Raw genomic sequence first — 14777 nt, 5'->3', positions numbered from 1 at the left:
TTGCTGAAGAGTGGGAGCCGATTCTCCAACGCTGCTCTGTTCTTGTGAGACCCCACCTGCATTGCTGCATCCAGCTTTGGGACTCTCAAGACAAGAAGGATGTGAACCTGTTGGAGCTAGTCCAGAGGAGGGTCACAAAAAAAGATGATCAGAGTGCTGGAGCACCTTTGCTATGAAGACAGACTGAGAATTGAGATTGTTCAGCCTGGAGAAGAGATGACTCCAGGGAGATTTTACTGCAGCCTTTCAGTACCTCAAGGGAGCCTACAAATAATCTGGAGAGGGACATTTCACAAGTATAGGGACATCTTACAAGAACATGTAGTGGTAGGACAAGGGGGAATGACTTTAAACTGAAAAAGAGTAGGTTTAGGTTAAGGAAGTAAGGAAGAAACTCTTACTGTGAGGTTGGTAAGTCCCCAGAATAGCTTATCCAGAGGAGTTGTGAATGCCCCATCCCTGGAAGTGTTCAAGGCTGGGGCTTTGGACGGGGCTTTGAGTAACCTGGTCTAATGGGACATGTATGTGCCTATGGCAGGGAGGTTGGAACTAGGTGATCTTTAAAGTCTTTTCCAACCCAAACTATTCAGTGATTTTGTGAAACTGGCTTTCTTTGACCCATTTCCTAAATTTAAATAACTATGTGTAGCCTTCCTAAGATTCATTAGTCCACTATCTGGGTAAGTTTGGTATTCTGGTATAAAAAAAAAGAGTAGAAAAATTTGTGGTTCTGAAGAATAAGTATGAGGTAGATGGCACAGTGCTATTAGGGAGCTGTTGTATCTAGATTATTTCTGTGGAGGTGTTGAGGGCTTGAGACAGCTCATACCTTTCCAGTTTCTTCCCTCCATCTTTGCTCTCCAGCCCATGCCCCACTCTCAGTGTAGTTCTTGGTATTTTTTTCCATTGTCCCTTGTGAGCTATTATTAACCATATGTGTAGGTGTCACAATGTATATTGCCTGTATTTATAGTTTTATTATATACTGTCAGTATTTATAGCTCTAAAATGAGATTTTCAGTTGAGGAAGTCAGGATTTAACTTCTTAAGTCCTGGAACTTGTATCTGTCAGGAGAGCAAACAGACCCTTGCAAAAGAAGGGGTTATGTGGTTTACAGAGGAATACTTGAAGAGCAGGAAGGAGCATAGCAGCAGAAAAAGCAGATAGGGAGTAGACCACTGACCTGAGAAAACAGTAGCATTGAGGAAGGAAACAAACACACTAGAGAGAAACCCAGTCCCTTCTGAGCTATGAGGTGATCCTGAGTTGGAGAGTGGGGAAGTTGGTTGGTTGGTTTGCTGAGAATAGTGGATATTAATCTCTCAAATTTCTGAAGATTGTAGCTCCCTCAATCACCTGATTTGGTGGATTGAATGCGTTGTAGTTTAGCACACGAAATGCCACCTCTGACTTCTTTTTCTTCCTTTTGCTTTCCCTTCCACTAAAAAGAAGATATCCCAGTAAAGAAGTAATGAAATATGAGCTAAATGTTTTGTTCAGTGTAATGTAGCATTGTCATGCTGCTTACTCCCAAGAAGGCAAAAATGATGAGTAAATGTGTTATGTTGTTCATGGTCTAGAGATGAGTGATGCCCAGAGTGTTAATTAAGCTTCTCCAGGCTATTTTAAGTGGTGAAGCCAATACAGTTGCTTGTGCAGATTGTGGAATGTTCACTTACAAAATAATTTGACAACTATTCTTTCCTACTTCAATTAAGAATTTAAAAATGTGATTGCTGTTTAGGGATGGTACCCACAGTGTAGAAATAAATGTGAAATTATCAGTTTAAATGCAGTGCATTGCAGTCAACTTTTAGCATATTTAGTATGTCAAATCCCCAATATGTTTGCAAATCTTACTTTAAATGTGGTTAAACTTGTTATTACTTGACTATATAAAAAGTGTGTAAATAAGTTGCCAAAAAGCCATTAAGTACTATGTATAATATCAAATTCTCTGTGGGTATAATTGTCAAAGTGGGGGAAAATAAAATTGTAAAGAACCAATTTTTAAATGCTGCTCCTCCAAAACAAATAGAATTGATGTTTTCTTTATTTTTGTTATGATAATTTCCAAGAGTACTTCTTCTAAGTCTTCTAACATAACCCCTAAGAGATTAGATTTTAGTCAAAGTGATCAAGCTGACATTTTTCAAGGTCATTTTCTATATGTAGTATAGAGTACGTGATTGGATTTCAAATACACTTGAGTAAATCACAATGACAAGAAACAGGGGGACACTGAAACCTTGTGCTGTTTTCTGTTATTGAGTGCCCTAGCAGGGGGTTAGACTGGATGAAAAAAGAAATGTAGAAGCATAGACTGTCTGACTTATTTGATTTGTTTCTCAATAGCAGCTGTGTTAAAAGTTTCTGAGGCTGGGATTTTGAAGGATTCTGTCTTTCTGCAAATGATTACATTGAAATCAATTGATCTGTTAGTTCTTATAAAAGTATACAATTCAAAATTCCTTGCAGTGTAGCAGCTAGCAAGCATGTGTTATTGAAACAGGAATCCTTTAGCACTATCCAATATATAGATGCCAAAGCGAGTTATGTTTTGTTAGGCTTGCTCCTCTGAAGCCTTGTTTCTTGAAGATATTGCTGTACCTGAAAATGGTATTTCTATAGCACTAGAAGAAAATAATCTACTTACTGTAACACTTTGGCATCCCTCTGAGAGTTATATGCCTACAGCAGGTATAACAGTACGCTGCAGGCTCCAGTATGAAATGAAAACTGGCAGTTTTTGTCCCTTAGCAGAGCCACAGTAATGTGAAATAAAACATGTGCTTGAAGTACACTACTAAACAGCAATAGACATCTAATTTATTTATTACTTTCGTGTGGATAATACTCTGTGGGGAGATGCTATGATAGTTTATCATCCTACACTGCCTAAAAAAATTTAAAAACAGAAATTAGCAGTTTCTTTCCTGTTCTCAGTGCGTATTTGTTATCCCAAGATAGATCTGTTTCCCTTAAAGCTAGCACATGGTTCTACAAATCTTGCCTGGGATTTCTGTTCCTCTTAATGATTGTCATTATCCTTTTTCTTTTCTTAAAATACATTCTTTAGGGTTGATTTCAAATTTGACCTTCTTCAGAAAATGAGGAGTTAAAAAATTGAGGGTAGAGGTGGTAACAAAGGGAATTTTATTTATTTATTTAGATATTATCTTCAAAAATGTTAATATTACTTTTATTTGTAACGTATTACTGGAGGCTTCCCCTGGAAGCAAATCTGCTTGGGTCTGTCAATAGCTGTTTTCTGGAGTAGTATGCTAGTCTGTGTGTAAAGCAGGGATACTGTATGGCAGGTGTCAGAATTCTTTTCTTATTTCTGCAGTGTGCTGAACTGTCAAAGTTCGTGTTTTGCTGTTATATTTTTCTGCAAATGCTATTCTTTGGCCTCCTTTCAGCACTTCAGCCAAGGAGAAGTATCTGTAGGTTCTCCTTTCCTAAAGGAGAAAGCTCCATGGCTGGAGGTGATGCAGTAGAGTTCTCCAATACAGCACCCCCAGGTGGACATTCCTGGGGGATCATTTGCTGCCCTGGCATTTCCGGGTGTCACCAGCCCTGCCTTCTCATCCTGAAGTAGAATGGCTAAAGAAGGAGTCATTTCACATAAATAAGATATGCTGTCAGAGTTTCAGTGGGCCTGAGATGCCACATACCTGGTTGCAAATGTGCTTGTGCTTCTACTTCAGAAACATATTCGGTGCTATGGAACATTTCTAGATTACTGTGAACAAATTGTTGACATGATAATCCAAAAATCCTATGTCTGCCATTCATTGTCTGGGAAGCTGAGCCTTCAGCTGCTTCAGTACTCTCCTCTTACTCTTTCCTATTTGGGTCTAGGCTGTAGGTTCACTGGAGCAGAACTGTCATCTGCTGTAACAGAGGCCTCCTTGGGATTGGGGACTATGGGTGGTGGTAATAAATGCCTGGAGAAGGACGTGTGGCACTAAATATTGTATTCACTTAACAGTATGCAAGTGTGGAGAAGAATGGAGAATTCTTCATGTCTCCTAATGACTTTGTCACACGGTACTTGAAGATAATTGGAGATGGTTTGCCTAATGCAAGCACTGTACAACTCCTTGCAGGTGTGGTGGATCAGACAAAAGATGGGTAAGTGTTTTTTTGTGGTTTTGATTTTGGTTTGGGGGTGGTGGGAATTTGTAGTTGATTGGTTTATTTTTTTCTTTTTCTGTTGTTCATTTAAAAAATACAAAATCATTTTTTCAAACAGTGTGATCCTTGAAGGGGAGGTTGTTTTGTTTTCCCCTGCAGATCCATAAAGAAATACAGAATATTTTAAGTGAAGAGAGTAGAAACATTGTTTTCAACTGCACTTACCATTTAGTGGTGCAAACAATTTTCTGTCTACTACATATTTTTAATTCATGGAACCTTTCATGTTTGTTGGCTGGCTCCCCTAGCTCCTGCTTTTCTTTCCTTCCCTGAGTCTTTCTGTCTCTGTTTACTTTATGTATCTCTCACAAACACATTCAAATAGAAATCCAAAGTAAGTTTAGATGGTGTAGGAAGAGATCCTAGAAAAAAGTGCCCCTGCTTTGTTTTGCCCTGGCACTGTTAAAGGTTTTTGCCGCTGTGTTTTTGCTTCAAGAGGGAGGAGGAGCACCTAAGGTATTTAGGGAGCTACTCTGCAATCTTGGGAAGACAGCAGTGAAGTTGGTTGCACATGGTTTGCATTTGAAAGGCTGACTTTGCCAATAGGCAAGATTAGCTACCCTTCCATCTTCCTTCCCCCTACTTTAATGAAATCCTAGCATTTGCTTTTGGTACATGCCCAGGCAAGCTGTCTCTTCACCCATATGAGTTGTTGAACTCTCCCTTTTAAAGTATCTTTAGAGAAATTTGAGAATAATTAGCTATGGATTTAAAGTGTGCAGTTGTGGCATTTTTAGAAACCAGAAAACTTCAGGCGTGACTCATATCAGTGGTTGCAGAGAGTAAAATGTGAGATAAACAAAGCATGACTAGAGAATGCAGTCTTCCTAGGAAAAGATGCAGGCATAACTGAGAAATTTTGCAGTCCTTTCTGTGCTTTCTTTTTGGCTTAGCCACTCTCATGTATTTGGCAGCTGAGCACCTTAAGCCTTGCAGATGAGTTAATGTGATGATTGCTGCCCCAGGAAAAGAATTCTGTAAAAGGTTGTGTTGGTAACATTGATGGCATCAAGAAAGCCATGTCTTCAGACAGTGTTTGACTGAAAACATTAAACATTTCTCAGATTTCTTCCCTTGGTTTGATGCCTGCAAAAACAGCATTTTCCAAATTACATGGCTTCAAATCCGTTTTGTAATAAGAAGATTGAGAACATAATCCATACCTTGTGATTTGGATCTCCCTCACAGAAGCTGGTGTCAGGAAGAACAAAATGTAAAACTGTAGCCTATGTGAACTTGTTGACAAGTTGGGATTTCGTAACTTGGCATGATCTTGTAAGAGTTTTGTGGTGTAGTATTGAGGCTTCTAATTGCTGCTTTCTGCCGTGGGTAAGGATTGTTTCTGTAATCCACACTGTGCAGCGACAGTTCCTAACGTCTCTTTGGAGAGTCTCTTCTGGTATTCAGGGTGTCTTCCTGTTTAGTTAATATGTGAAAGAATGGAGAAAGTTTGGGAAGTGATTAGCATCCATCTCCCTAATGTGGCATTGCAGCATTTTTTGCCATGTTGCTCAGTTTTTGTACCTGGTTCTCCTGGTGTTTAAAGTAATTTGCAGAGTAATCATCTGAGGCAGGGGTCAGCTGCTTTTTGGTTCCTATCATGAAATCTCCTCAAGACACCAACAGGACTATTGGTCTTCTCCTATTGAACGTTGCCAACTTAGCAGTCCAGAGCTCCCAGTTCTACAGTGAAGCACAAGCCAGCTTTTGTTGGTGTTCATTTTTAATAGGCTTGTCAGTGTTTAGGGACTTACACATGGTTAAGGTCATGAGAGTCTGTTCAGTAATTTAGCATTATTTCTATTATAAAATAGAAGGTATCTTGCAAGAGCAATGACAAGTTAATATTGTTACAGTGTTAGTGACTTAAAGTAGTGCAGTTCTGAAAATACTGCTAGGCTATTTCCAGAAGCATTTATCCACTGTCTTGGATCCCTCTTTTGCTCTGAAGAAGCAGCTGTTGTTCATGACTGTTGAGCATCACCACTTGTCACTAAAAGGGTCTGAGCCTCCACCAGGGCTGTTCCTAGCACTCTTTAGAATGCTTTTTAATTCCTTCTGATTTTGGTGACAACTTAGGTATACATACCAAGTGTAATCAGTGTGAAATACTTAACTGGGTAAGTACACAGGTGAAAGGCAGACAGCACAAGGACTTCAGACTCATGAGCAGGGCGTATAGATGGGCAAAGAGTTTCTTACCCAAGAGCTGAAGAAGTTCTGAGTGTGAAATGAAACGAACTGTAGCTCTTGCATACAATCTCACAGTGGTTACTGTAGACAAAATCTCATGTAAGTCTAGCCCAGTTCCTGCATGGCCAGAGATTGAGGATTTGAGGGTCTGCACGAGCTGCTGTTGTTGTGACAAAGGTACGAGACCTCTTAAGGCATACTCTGTTGTTCAGTGAATATCCGTTGCCATGGGAGCAAGTTTTGCCTCCATCTTAAGCTAGGGCAGAGGTTTATTTGATGCTGGGCTTTTCTGCTGCTCTCTTATGGAGGCATGTTTTTAAGGCTTCCTCTAAGAAAAGGAAATACACTCCTTGCCAGACAAACCTTTCAAAGTAGTTGACTGGTAATAAAATAGATTTTAATAAGTGTTGTATTGCATGGTTGTTGTTTGTATGAAACAGATTGAGGAGCTCTGTTCCTGGCCTTAAGCCTCTCACTCCTAACCTTAGTTTAAAAATTAAAAAAAAAAAAAAAAAAAAAAAAAATTTGGCCTCAGTTGGATCAGACAGAAATTTCCCCAAAATACAGTAGCTTTCTAAAGGCCTATCAGCAATAGGCCAGGCATTTTCCATCCTGCCTACTGTAATATAATTTTTCAGATTTTTGTTGGTACTTTTAAACATTTGCCTAACAAAATAAGTATTTACTGCACGTCTCTGTTTGGACTGTAGTAGTAACTAACACTTGAAATACCATATGCTTTATTTTTAGAAACGACAAAGTATTCCAAAATAACACTTGGAAATACCAGCATTTTCCATTATTATTGGTTATAAATTTATCCTCTAATGCACCAATTTACACTATACTTAGTTTACCTAGCTTGCAGTGTAAAATAATAGATGTAGCTTCAATTTGTGTCCCATTATGTTACCATGTTTAAATTGCTGATACAGTAAAAACATCTGCATTGATTTCTGAAGAAAACCTCTTCATCATTGCATTTGTATGTATTGTTACAGCAGGTAATAAAAAAGCAGGTGGGTTTTTTTCTTTGGCTACTTGCAGACTTTCTCTGGTGGGAATGTATTGTGCCTATGGGGTGTCCAGATGCCATGGGTGTGAACGTGGAAGACAGGAGAGGGTAGTAAATAGTGGTTTTGCTGCACCATACTCTGTTATGTTTAGACTGGTGTTCTTGTATGTGGGTGCTTTTAAAATATCAAGGTTTGAACCTTCCTGAATAAACTGTGGTATTGGCACTGGTAATGAGGATGTGAAGGTGAAGGAAGACTTTGACTTACTTGTGTGGAATATCTTCAAAACTGAAATAAAATTTCGTAAACATTTCAGCCTCCTCTCGTTGTGCTGTAAAAATCACTTGGTTTTTCTCTGCTTTTGTAACATCAATGACTACTTGTTTAGGTATATGAAATAACTCCTAAGTAGTATATTGAAGTCCACGTTAACATGTGCTGTTTAATGACACCTAATGATATTCACTTAAGGGTTGTGCTAAACCCAAAAAGGTGATGCTAAACCAGAGAGAAAACATGTTACCCAGGCAACTACCCTTGTGCAGTATAGAGAAGTGAGCATATGGCTATGTAGTACACATTTTTTCAGCTTCTTTAAGCATTAAGAATCACACGTGTAATTGACTGAAAAATTACTGCTCAGTTACTGTATTGTATGGTCATAATAGAAGTAAATGAATACGTCGTCCTTAGAATAGATCTGTTGGGAATCACTAGCAGGCTAGTCTACTTAGGGAGCAAAAATACAATAAGAAGAAAATAGCTGGTTTAATTAACATGTAAAAATTGGGTTAATTTGAATTCAGCTGGCACAGCAGATATTAATGTCTCTTCTTTAACAGTCTGGCTAGAACTACACAATTCGTACATTTTTTAATCTTCCTAGTTCTATGAGTAATTGTTTTAAAAATGGATATAAGGTTATTTTAAGCATTTATCTGTGATTTATTAGGGGGGTTATTGCTTCCAAGTGCTGAAAAAAAAATACTTCTACTAGTATAAAATCTTGTAATAGTGTTAATACATGGAGTTTTAATCAAACCCAGGCCTAGTCACATAGCATATGTTCTTAACATGGTGCTGGAATTCTGCTGGGATAGGTGCTGTATTTCTTTTCTGGGCTGTAATCACTGTATTGTGAACTGTTGGTAAGGACACGTGCAGGTTGTTCCACACAAAAAACAGCTTTACCAAGATGATGTTGGCAGAGATTTTACATTTATAATTCCAAACAATCCTATTCTAGAGTCTTGTCACCTGCTGTCCTTTTTGTTTTTCCTGTGTGCATGTATTATAATCTTTGGAACAGAACTCAGTGCTTTGGATCTGTTTACTGTTCTGTCAGGTATGTAGCCAATAATAATAAATAATAATAGCTTTTTATAGCCAGTAAGTCACATTGTAACAGTAAATATGCATAAATACAAAACTGAGTAGGTTGTGGTAGATTGATTCAAAATTGAAGGTAATATTACTTCTGAAAAAATTTATTTTGGCTCAGAAGGGATGGAAGTTTTCTGCCTTTGCAAGACTGAATATCTTTGTAGTCTGTGTCTAATGGTGGGGAGTACTGAGAGCTCCAAGGCATTTAAAGGCCTGATGGATTGCTCGTGTGCTAACGTGTGCATATGTAACAAGGCACAGACTTCTTTGCCAGTAGAGCTTAAGGCATTCCTATATGTTTGCTGGCATCATTAATTTTGAGTTTAATCTTAAAAATACCTGAGGAGTTTTCTTTTTATTTACTTCTTGCACTATGTTATAATTTATGGTGGCAAGCTCCCAGAGTTAATTATTTGTTAGACCATTTCATACTCTGCATTTCTTTTATTTATTGCAGGTATATTGAGGGAGGTAGTGTAGAACAGCTTTTAGGCCTTCTCTGTGCTGTGCTTTTTTAAAAAAATTGTCCTCTTTTATTAATCTTCTCATGTTTTTATGTTCCTCATGGAAGTTGGCTTGTTACCCTGTGAATGTTTGGCTGCTGATGTGCAGCAAGCACACTTCAAGTGTTGATCTAGGAAAGCCAGTGGATGTAATCTTTTAAGACTTCAGCAAAGCTTATGATACTGTCTCTCATAGTGTCCTTCTGGACAAAATGTCCAGCACACAGCTGAATTGCTCAGTTCCCTGATGGGCGAGTGACTGGCTTGCAGGTCAGGCACAAAGGGTTACAGTGAATGGGGTGACATCAGGCTGGCAACCTGTCACTAAGGGGGTTCTGCAGGCTCCATCCTTGGCCCTGTGCTCTTCAACATCTTCATAAGTCACCTTGGTGCAGGACTCATAAGGATACTAAGTAAGTTTGCCAACTGCTGACATCCTCAAGGGCAGAGGCCCTGCAGACGCCTCAACAAACTAGGGAGATGGGCAATCACCAACTGAATGAAGTGTAACAAGGGGAAGTGCCAGATTCTGCACCTGGGATGGGGCAACCCTGGATATACAGACAGACTGGGGAATGAGAGGCTGGAGAGCAGCACTGTGGAAAGTGACCTGGGAGTCCTGGTTGACAGAAGGTTAAATATGAGTCAGCAGTGCCCTGGCAGCCAGGAGGGCCACCCTTGTCCTGGGGACATCAGGCCCAGCATCACCAGCCAGGCAAGGGAGGCGATTGTCCTGCTCTGCTCTGAGCTGGGGCAGCCTCACCTTGAATAATGTGTGCAGCTTTGGGTGCCACAATATAAAAAAGACATTAAGCTGATAGAGAGTGCCCAAAGGAGGGCAGCAAAGATGGTGAAGGGCCTTGTGAGGAAGCCATATCAGGAGTGGCTGAGGTCACTTGGTCTGTTCAGTCTGGAGGAGACTGAAAGGAGACCTCATTGTGGTTTCAACTTCCTCACAAGGGAAGAGGAGGGGCAAGTACTGAACCCTTCACTCTTGTGATCAGTGTCAGAATTCAAGCAAACAGGATGAGGCTGAGTTCAGGGAGGTTTAGGTTAGATATTAAGAAAAGATTTTTCACTCAGAGTGTAGTTGGGTACTGGAACAGGCTTCCCAGAGAAGTGGTCACAACACCAAGCCTGTCAGAGTTCAGGAAGGACAATCCTCTCAGATACATGATGTGGCTTTTGGAGATGGTCCTGTGCAGGGCCAGGAGTTGGACTCCATGATCCTGATGGGCCCCTTCCAACTCAGCATATTCTCTGAATTCCCATGAAACAGGTGACTGGAAATTGCTGTATAGTCATGGGTCATCGTAACTTGATGGAAAAAACATCTTTTCCAATTTACTCAAACTGTTAATTCTTCACTATTATTGCATACTGAGTAGAAGTTTTCATTGAACTGACTGCAGTGTCACTTTGGACCAAAGTCCTAAGAATATAGTTAGTTTCCATTAAAAATCCCCTGCGTTTGTGTATGTTTCTTGACATTGGATACACTGAATTTTGTGCTTTTCAGAAATAATCCTTGTTCCCCAGCTGCTGCCACATGAACCCATTAAAGCTATGTGCCTGCTACACTGACATAAAGCAGCCTTAGAGACAGCAATCTTAACTATCCCAGACTGCTAGCAGGCCCTGCCACCAAATATTTGAAGATGATTTTAAACTCTACAGCCTAGACATTAAAGACTCAAGAAAAAGAAGAATAGTTGGCCTTTGCCTCTTTAAGAACAGCAGTTTGATCTCCATTTGAACTCTTGGGTGTGATGCAGAGAAATTAGAATGTTCAAGGTCTTTGCTGTTATCAGACCTACTGCTGGAAACAATACCATGTTGTCTAATTATGTATTTCTGCTTATGAACTAACTTCTGGAAGGACAACCCTGCTTTTATCTATGCCCTACTACTGTGCTAGCACATTAGGAACCAGGCTGTAATGATGAATTTGAATAAACTGCTCTTGGGCTGAGGAAGAACATGAAGACTACCGATTGAAATTTGTGACTCAACATGCAGGACTGGAGGGCTGTGATGGATGACTAATAAGTTGCTAGCAAACAGATAACACATTCTGATCGGTTCCTTCTGAAGTGAGTGGCAGCATGTAGGTCTTGAATGGATTTGCTTTCCAAAAGTGCTAAGTACTGAGTCTTGAGGGAGGTTACTCATGTCTTTATTGGCTCTTGTTTTGCCAGTGGAGGGAGGTAGGCTCCCCCAGAGGGCAGTTCAGTTAGACATTAAAGCTGACGTGAGTAGCCATGCTGAGTGTTTTGCTTATTTTATGTTCTGTTGTGACTTGCTGAGAGGAATAATGCCTTGTTCAACAGACATTTCCGTTTAGTGATATAAAGGCTTCCTGACAGCATTGGGGAGAGGGCATTTTAGGATAAATTTTAATCCCTGTTGAACACATTTTGAACATATTTTGGTTACAGTCTTATTTCTTTTGTATAATCAATATTATATTGTATTTCAGTTTTTTGCAAGCAAGTTGGTTTCATAGCTATTGTTTTTTCCTTCATCCCTTAGGTTGATATCCTTTCAAGAGTTTGTGGCATTTGAATCAGTCCTGTGTGCTCCAGATGCATTGTTCATAGTAGCCTTTCAGCTGTTTGACAAGACTGGCAAAGGAGAAGTTACTTTTGGTAAGACATTCATTCTTAAATGTGCATTCTTGATGTAAAAATCTGTACCTATGCCAAAGTGTTTCACCTCCTGTTACTGTAGAAGACAGTGATTGGTAGTGGAACTACACTAATGCCAAGCAACTTCATGCCTGCACTTTTTAAATAATTTTTGTGTGCACAGTATGAAGCCAAGGTCATCATCAGTGTTTTCTCTGGAGGACTGGTCACTTCTCTTTTTCTCTTTCCCAACATGCTTGTGCAGGTCCAGACCAGCAGTGATAGGTAACCATAGGAAATGATTGTAAAACTGCAAGGAAGTTGCCAGAAGACCTGAATGAATATTGGGTTTGAAATCATTACCCTGAAATATTTTTTGTTTAAATTGGCTATGTTTCAAGCTAGCTGACTTCTAAGGATTAAAACTGTTTTCTGTGAGATTTTATTGTAATTAATTCATTATTATATGCCCTCTGCCATTCCCTCCCCCTGTAAAATTCAGCTGTGCATTGGAAGTGTGATGTTTGCACTGATAATGAGATACACTCAGGCCAGTTTAAAACTTGATTAAGAGGACTGTTTCTTTCTAGATATCCCAGAGATAGCTTTTGATATCTGCAGGACTATCTCCCACCTACCTAATGATAAGGGCCATTCAGTCTGAAAGAAGGATTCGGAATTTAGTAGTTTGGACTAATTTCTGATATTGAGCTTGCACTTGAAAAAGTATGGGGAATTTTTTTTCTGAGTACCTACACTGTCTAAAATTGCTGTTTCTAATCTGCTACATTTGGACATGGTCATTCCTATATATCAAGTTTTATTGTTTGGTTGTTAAACAGTTCTAAGTAAATGGGAAATTTTGATGCTATTGACTTTCTTGTCTTTCCGAAATATATGGTTTACGCATCCATTGCATTTTACTAGTACTTTTCACACATGTCTTATGCTCAGTTAAAAAAGCCTTTCTCTTTCCATTTGAACTAACAAGATTCTGTAACCATTGCTTGAAACATCATTGTATTCATTCTACCATCTCAAAAAATCTGTATTTGAAGTTGTGGCTGGTGAGAAAACTTGCTGTCTCTTCTTGTGTCCCTTTTGTTTTTTATTATTTTGGTAGTGTGTTGAGGGTGTGAAAGAAATGCTTTTTGTTTGCACTATTTCAGAAGTTACTACAGATGCTAAAGGATTTTCAGAAAAAAAATCTGCAGATCATAACCTTGATGAAGGAAGTATTTTGTTACTAACATTTTTGTGTATGTATATGGACAGAGAAGCAGTGAGAGGTGCCATGCTTTTAAAACAGGAGGGAATGCATATTTTACTAGGGTTTTGTTCCAGTGAAGGCAGACCAGAGCTCTGGAATGCCTGTGATGTGCAGTTTCTTGTCTGCATCAGAGCCCCTGGTTGCTTGGAGCACTCATTAATAATCTAGGAAGAACTGTATTTGTTTGATCTGAATGCTGAATCAGTCCGACTTTTTAACTCTTGGCATTCTTGTTCCTACTTTTCCTGCTGTCAGATGTTTCCCTTGGGGTTTGACACAGTGAGTCAAAGGATTTGTTTGGCATTTGAAGTCCATTGAAGTCCTTCTAGTGATGAAAGAAAATCCCATGCCAGACTGTATTTAAGGTATTTGAAAGAGCAGACATGCCAACATTGGCAGAACCTCAGATAGCTTTTGTTTAGTTCCTTCATCTCCCCTTTTGAAACCGTAGATGTATTTGTAACTTCTGTGTAGTACCTTGTGGCTACCACCCCAGTAAATGCCTGGACTGGGGAGGATGGAAGAGCTGTCTCAGTGTTGTGCATTCTCAGCAGAAATGGTTGACCTTTATGCAAGGCTAGTTCCTTATTTTATATCACGAGGAGAGAAAAGGAAGCCATTTTCCTGCTATTATGAAAAAAACCCCTAATATTTTCATAAATACATTATTAAAATACTATCCTGTAACTTTGCCACTCAGTTCCTCAGTCATGCGTCTTTGAGGCCAATTATGAGATCTTTTTCCATTCACCTGAATGAGAGTAGTATCAAGTCCTTATCAGGGTTAGGAGACTTAAATAGGGGTTTTGTATACTGTGGAATTACAGTGTAAAAGGAACAGAAGAATAGGGAAAGGATAATTTTTCAGTATACTGCTGTTAGGTGTAGTATCTCAAGGCTCTCATTTTAAGTCTCTGTCTCATTTCATTGTTATAAAGAAACAGTATGGCTTATCTTTGCAGTCATTTTTTTTTTCTGTACACTAAAATAGTGATATAAATATTTTAGCTTATACCAAGCAGAATAGTTCCCAGCAGTGAATTTCACATTTTCTACTATGCAAATCCGTCCAACTCTTACTCTTTCACAGGTGCACTTGGTTTGGCATCTTTGTTAAAGGAATTAATAATGAGCTTTATGCCAATGAACATCCACACTGAATGTGAGATCCAGGCTGTAGATACTCAGAGAAATGTTCTTGGTAAAGAAGTTCCAATTTATCACTTGGCACTTAGTTTCTTGAAAAATGCTGCACTCTTACTTTAGCTTCTGGGTTGGAAATGGATTTGCATTTTAGCTGTATGTTGACATCTCTACAATTTTAAATGTTTCATTTCTTTAAAGTGGCAAGTTAACTGTACCTGGTTCTTTGACAGAACTCTTACCTATTTAAAAGAGCTGATGTGCAAGCAGTGTGAGTACATGGCGGGGTGGGAAGTATTTCTAGTTTATTGCTTTTTGAGGTGAATTAAATGGCCACTAGTAAATTAGTGGCTAGTGGCTGGTTGAGACTACACCTGGCCATTGCATCATGTTGTAGATTTACTTTCTGCTGAAGTGTCAAAGCTTTGACAGTTTGTAAGG

The 14777-nt window shown here is 39.2% G+C and overlaps 1 protein-coding gene across 2 annotated transcripts in view; it reads left to right on the top strand.

Moving 5' to 3' along the window:
• The window catches only part of SLC25A13 (solute carrier family 25 member 13), a 99018-nt gene that overhangs the window by 24235 nt on the left and 60006 nt on the right, over nucleotides 1-14777 (top strand). For both annotated transcript variants that reach the window (XM_066553579.1, XM_066553573.1), the window contains 2 exons: nucleotides 3996-4138; nucleotides 11829-11944. In XM_066553579.1, the coding sequence (XP_066409676.1) occupies nucleotides 3996-4138; nucleotides 11829-11944 (259 nt within the window). The remainder of the gene's footprint in view (nucleotides 1-3995; nucleotides 4139-11828; nucleotides 11945-14777) is intronic.

Source organism: Molothrus aeneus, chromosome 1 (assembly GCF_037042795.1).
Source record: "Molothrus aeneus isolate 106 chromosome 1, BPBGC_Maene_1.0, whole genome shotgun sequence".
Lineage (NCBI taxonomy): Eukaryota > Metazoa > Chordata > Aves > Passeriformes > Icteridae > Molothrus > Molothrus aeneus.
This window is presented reverse-complemented; position numbering and strand designations above follow the sequence as displayed.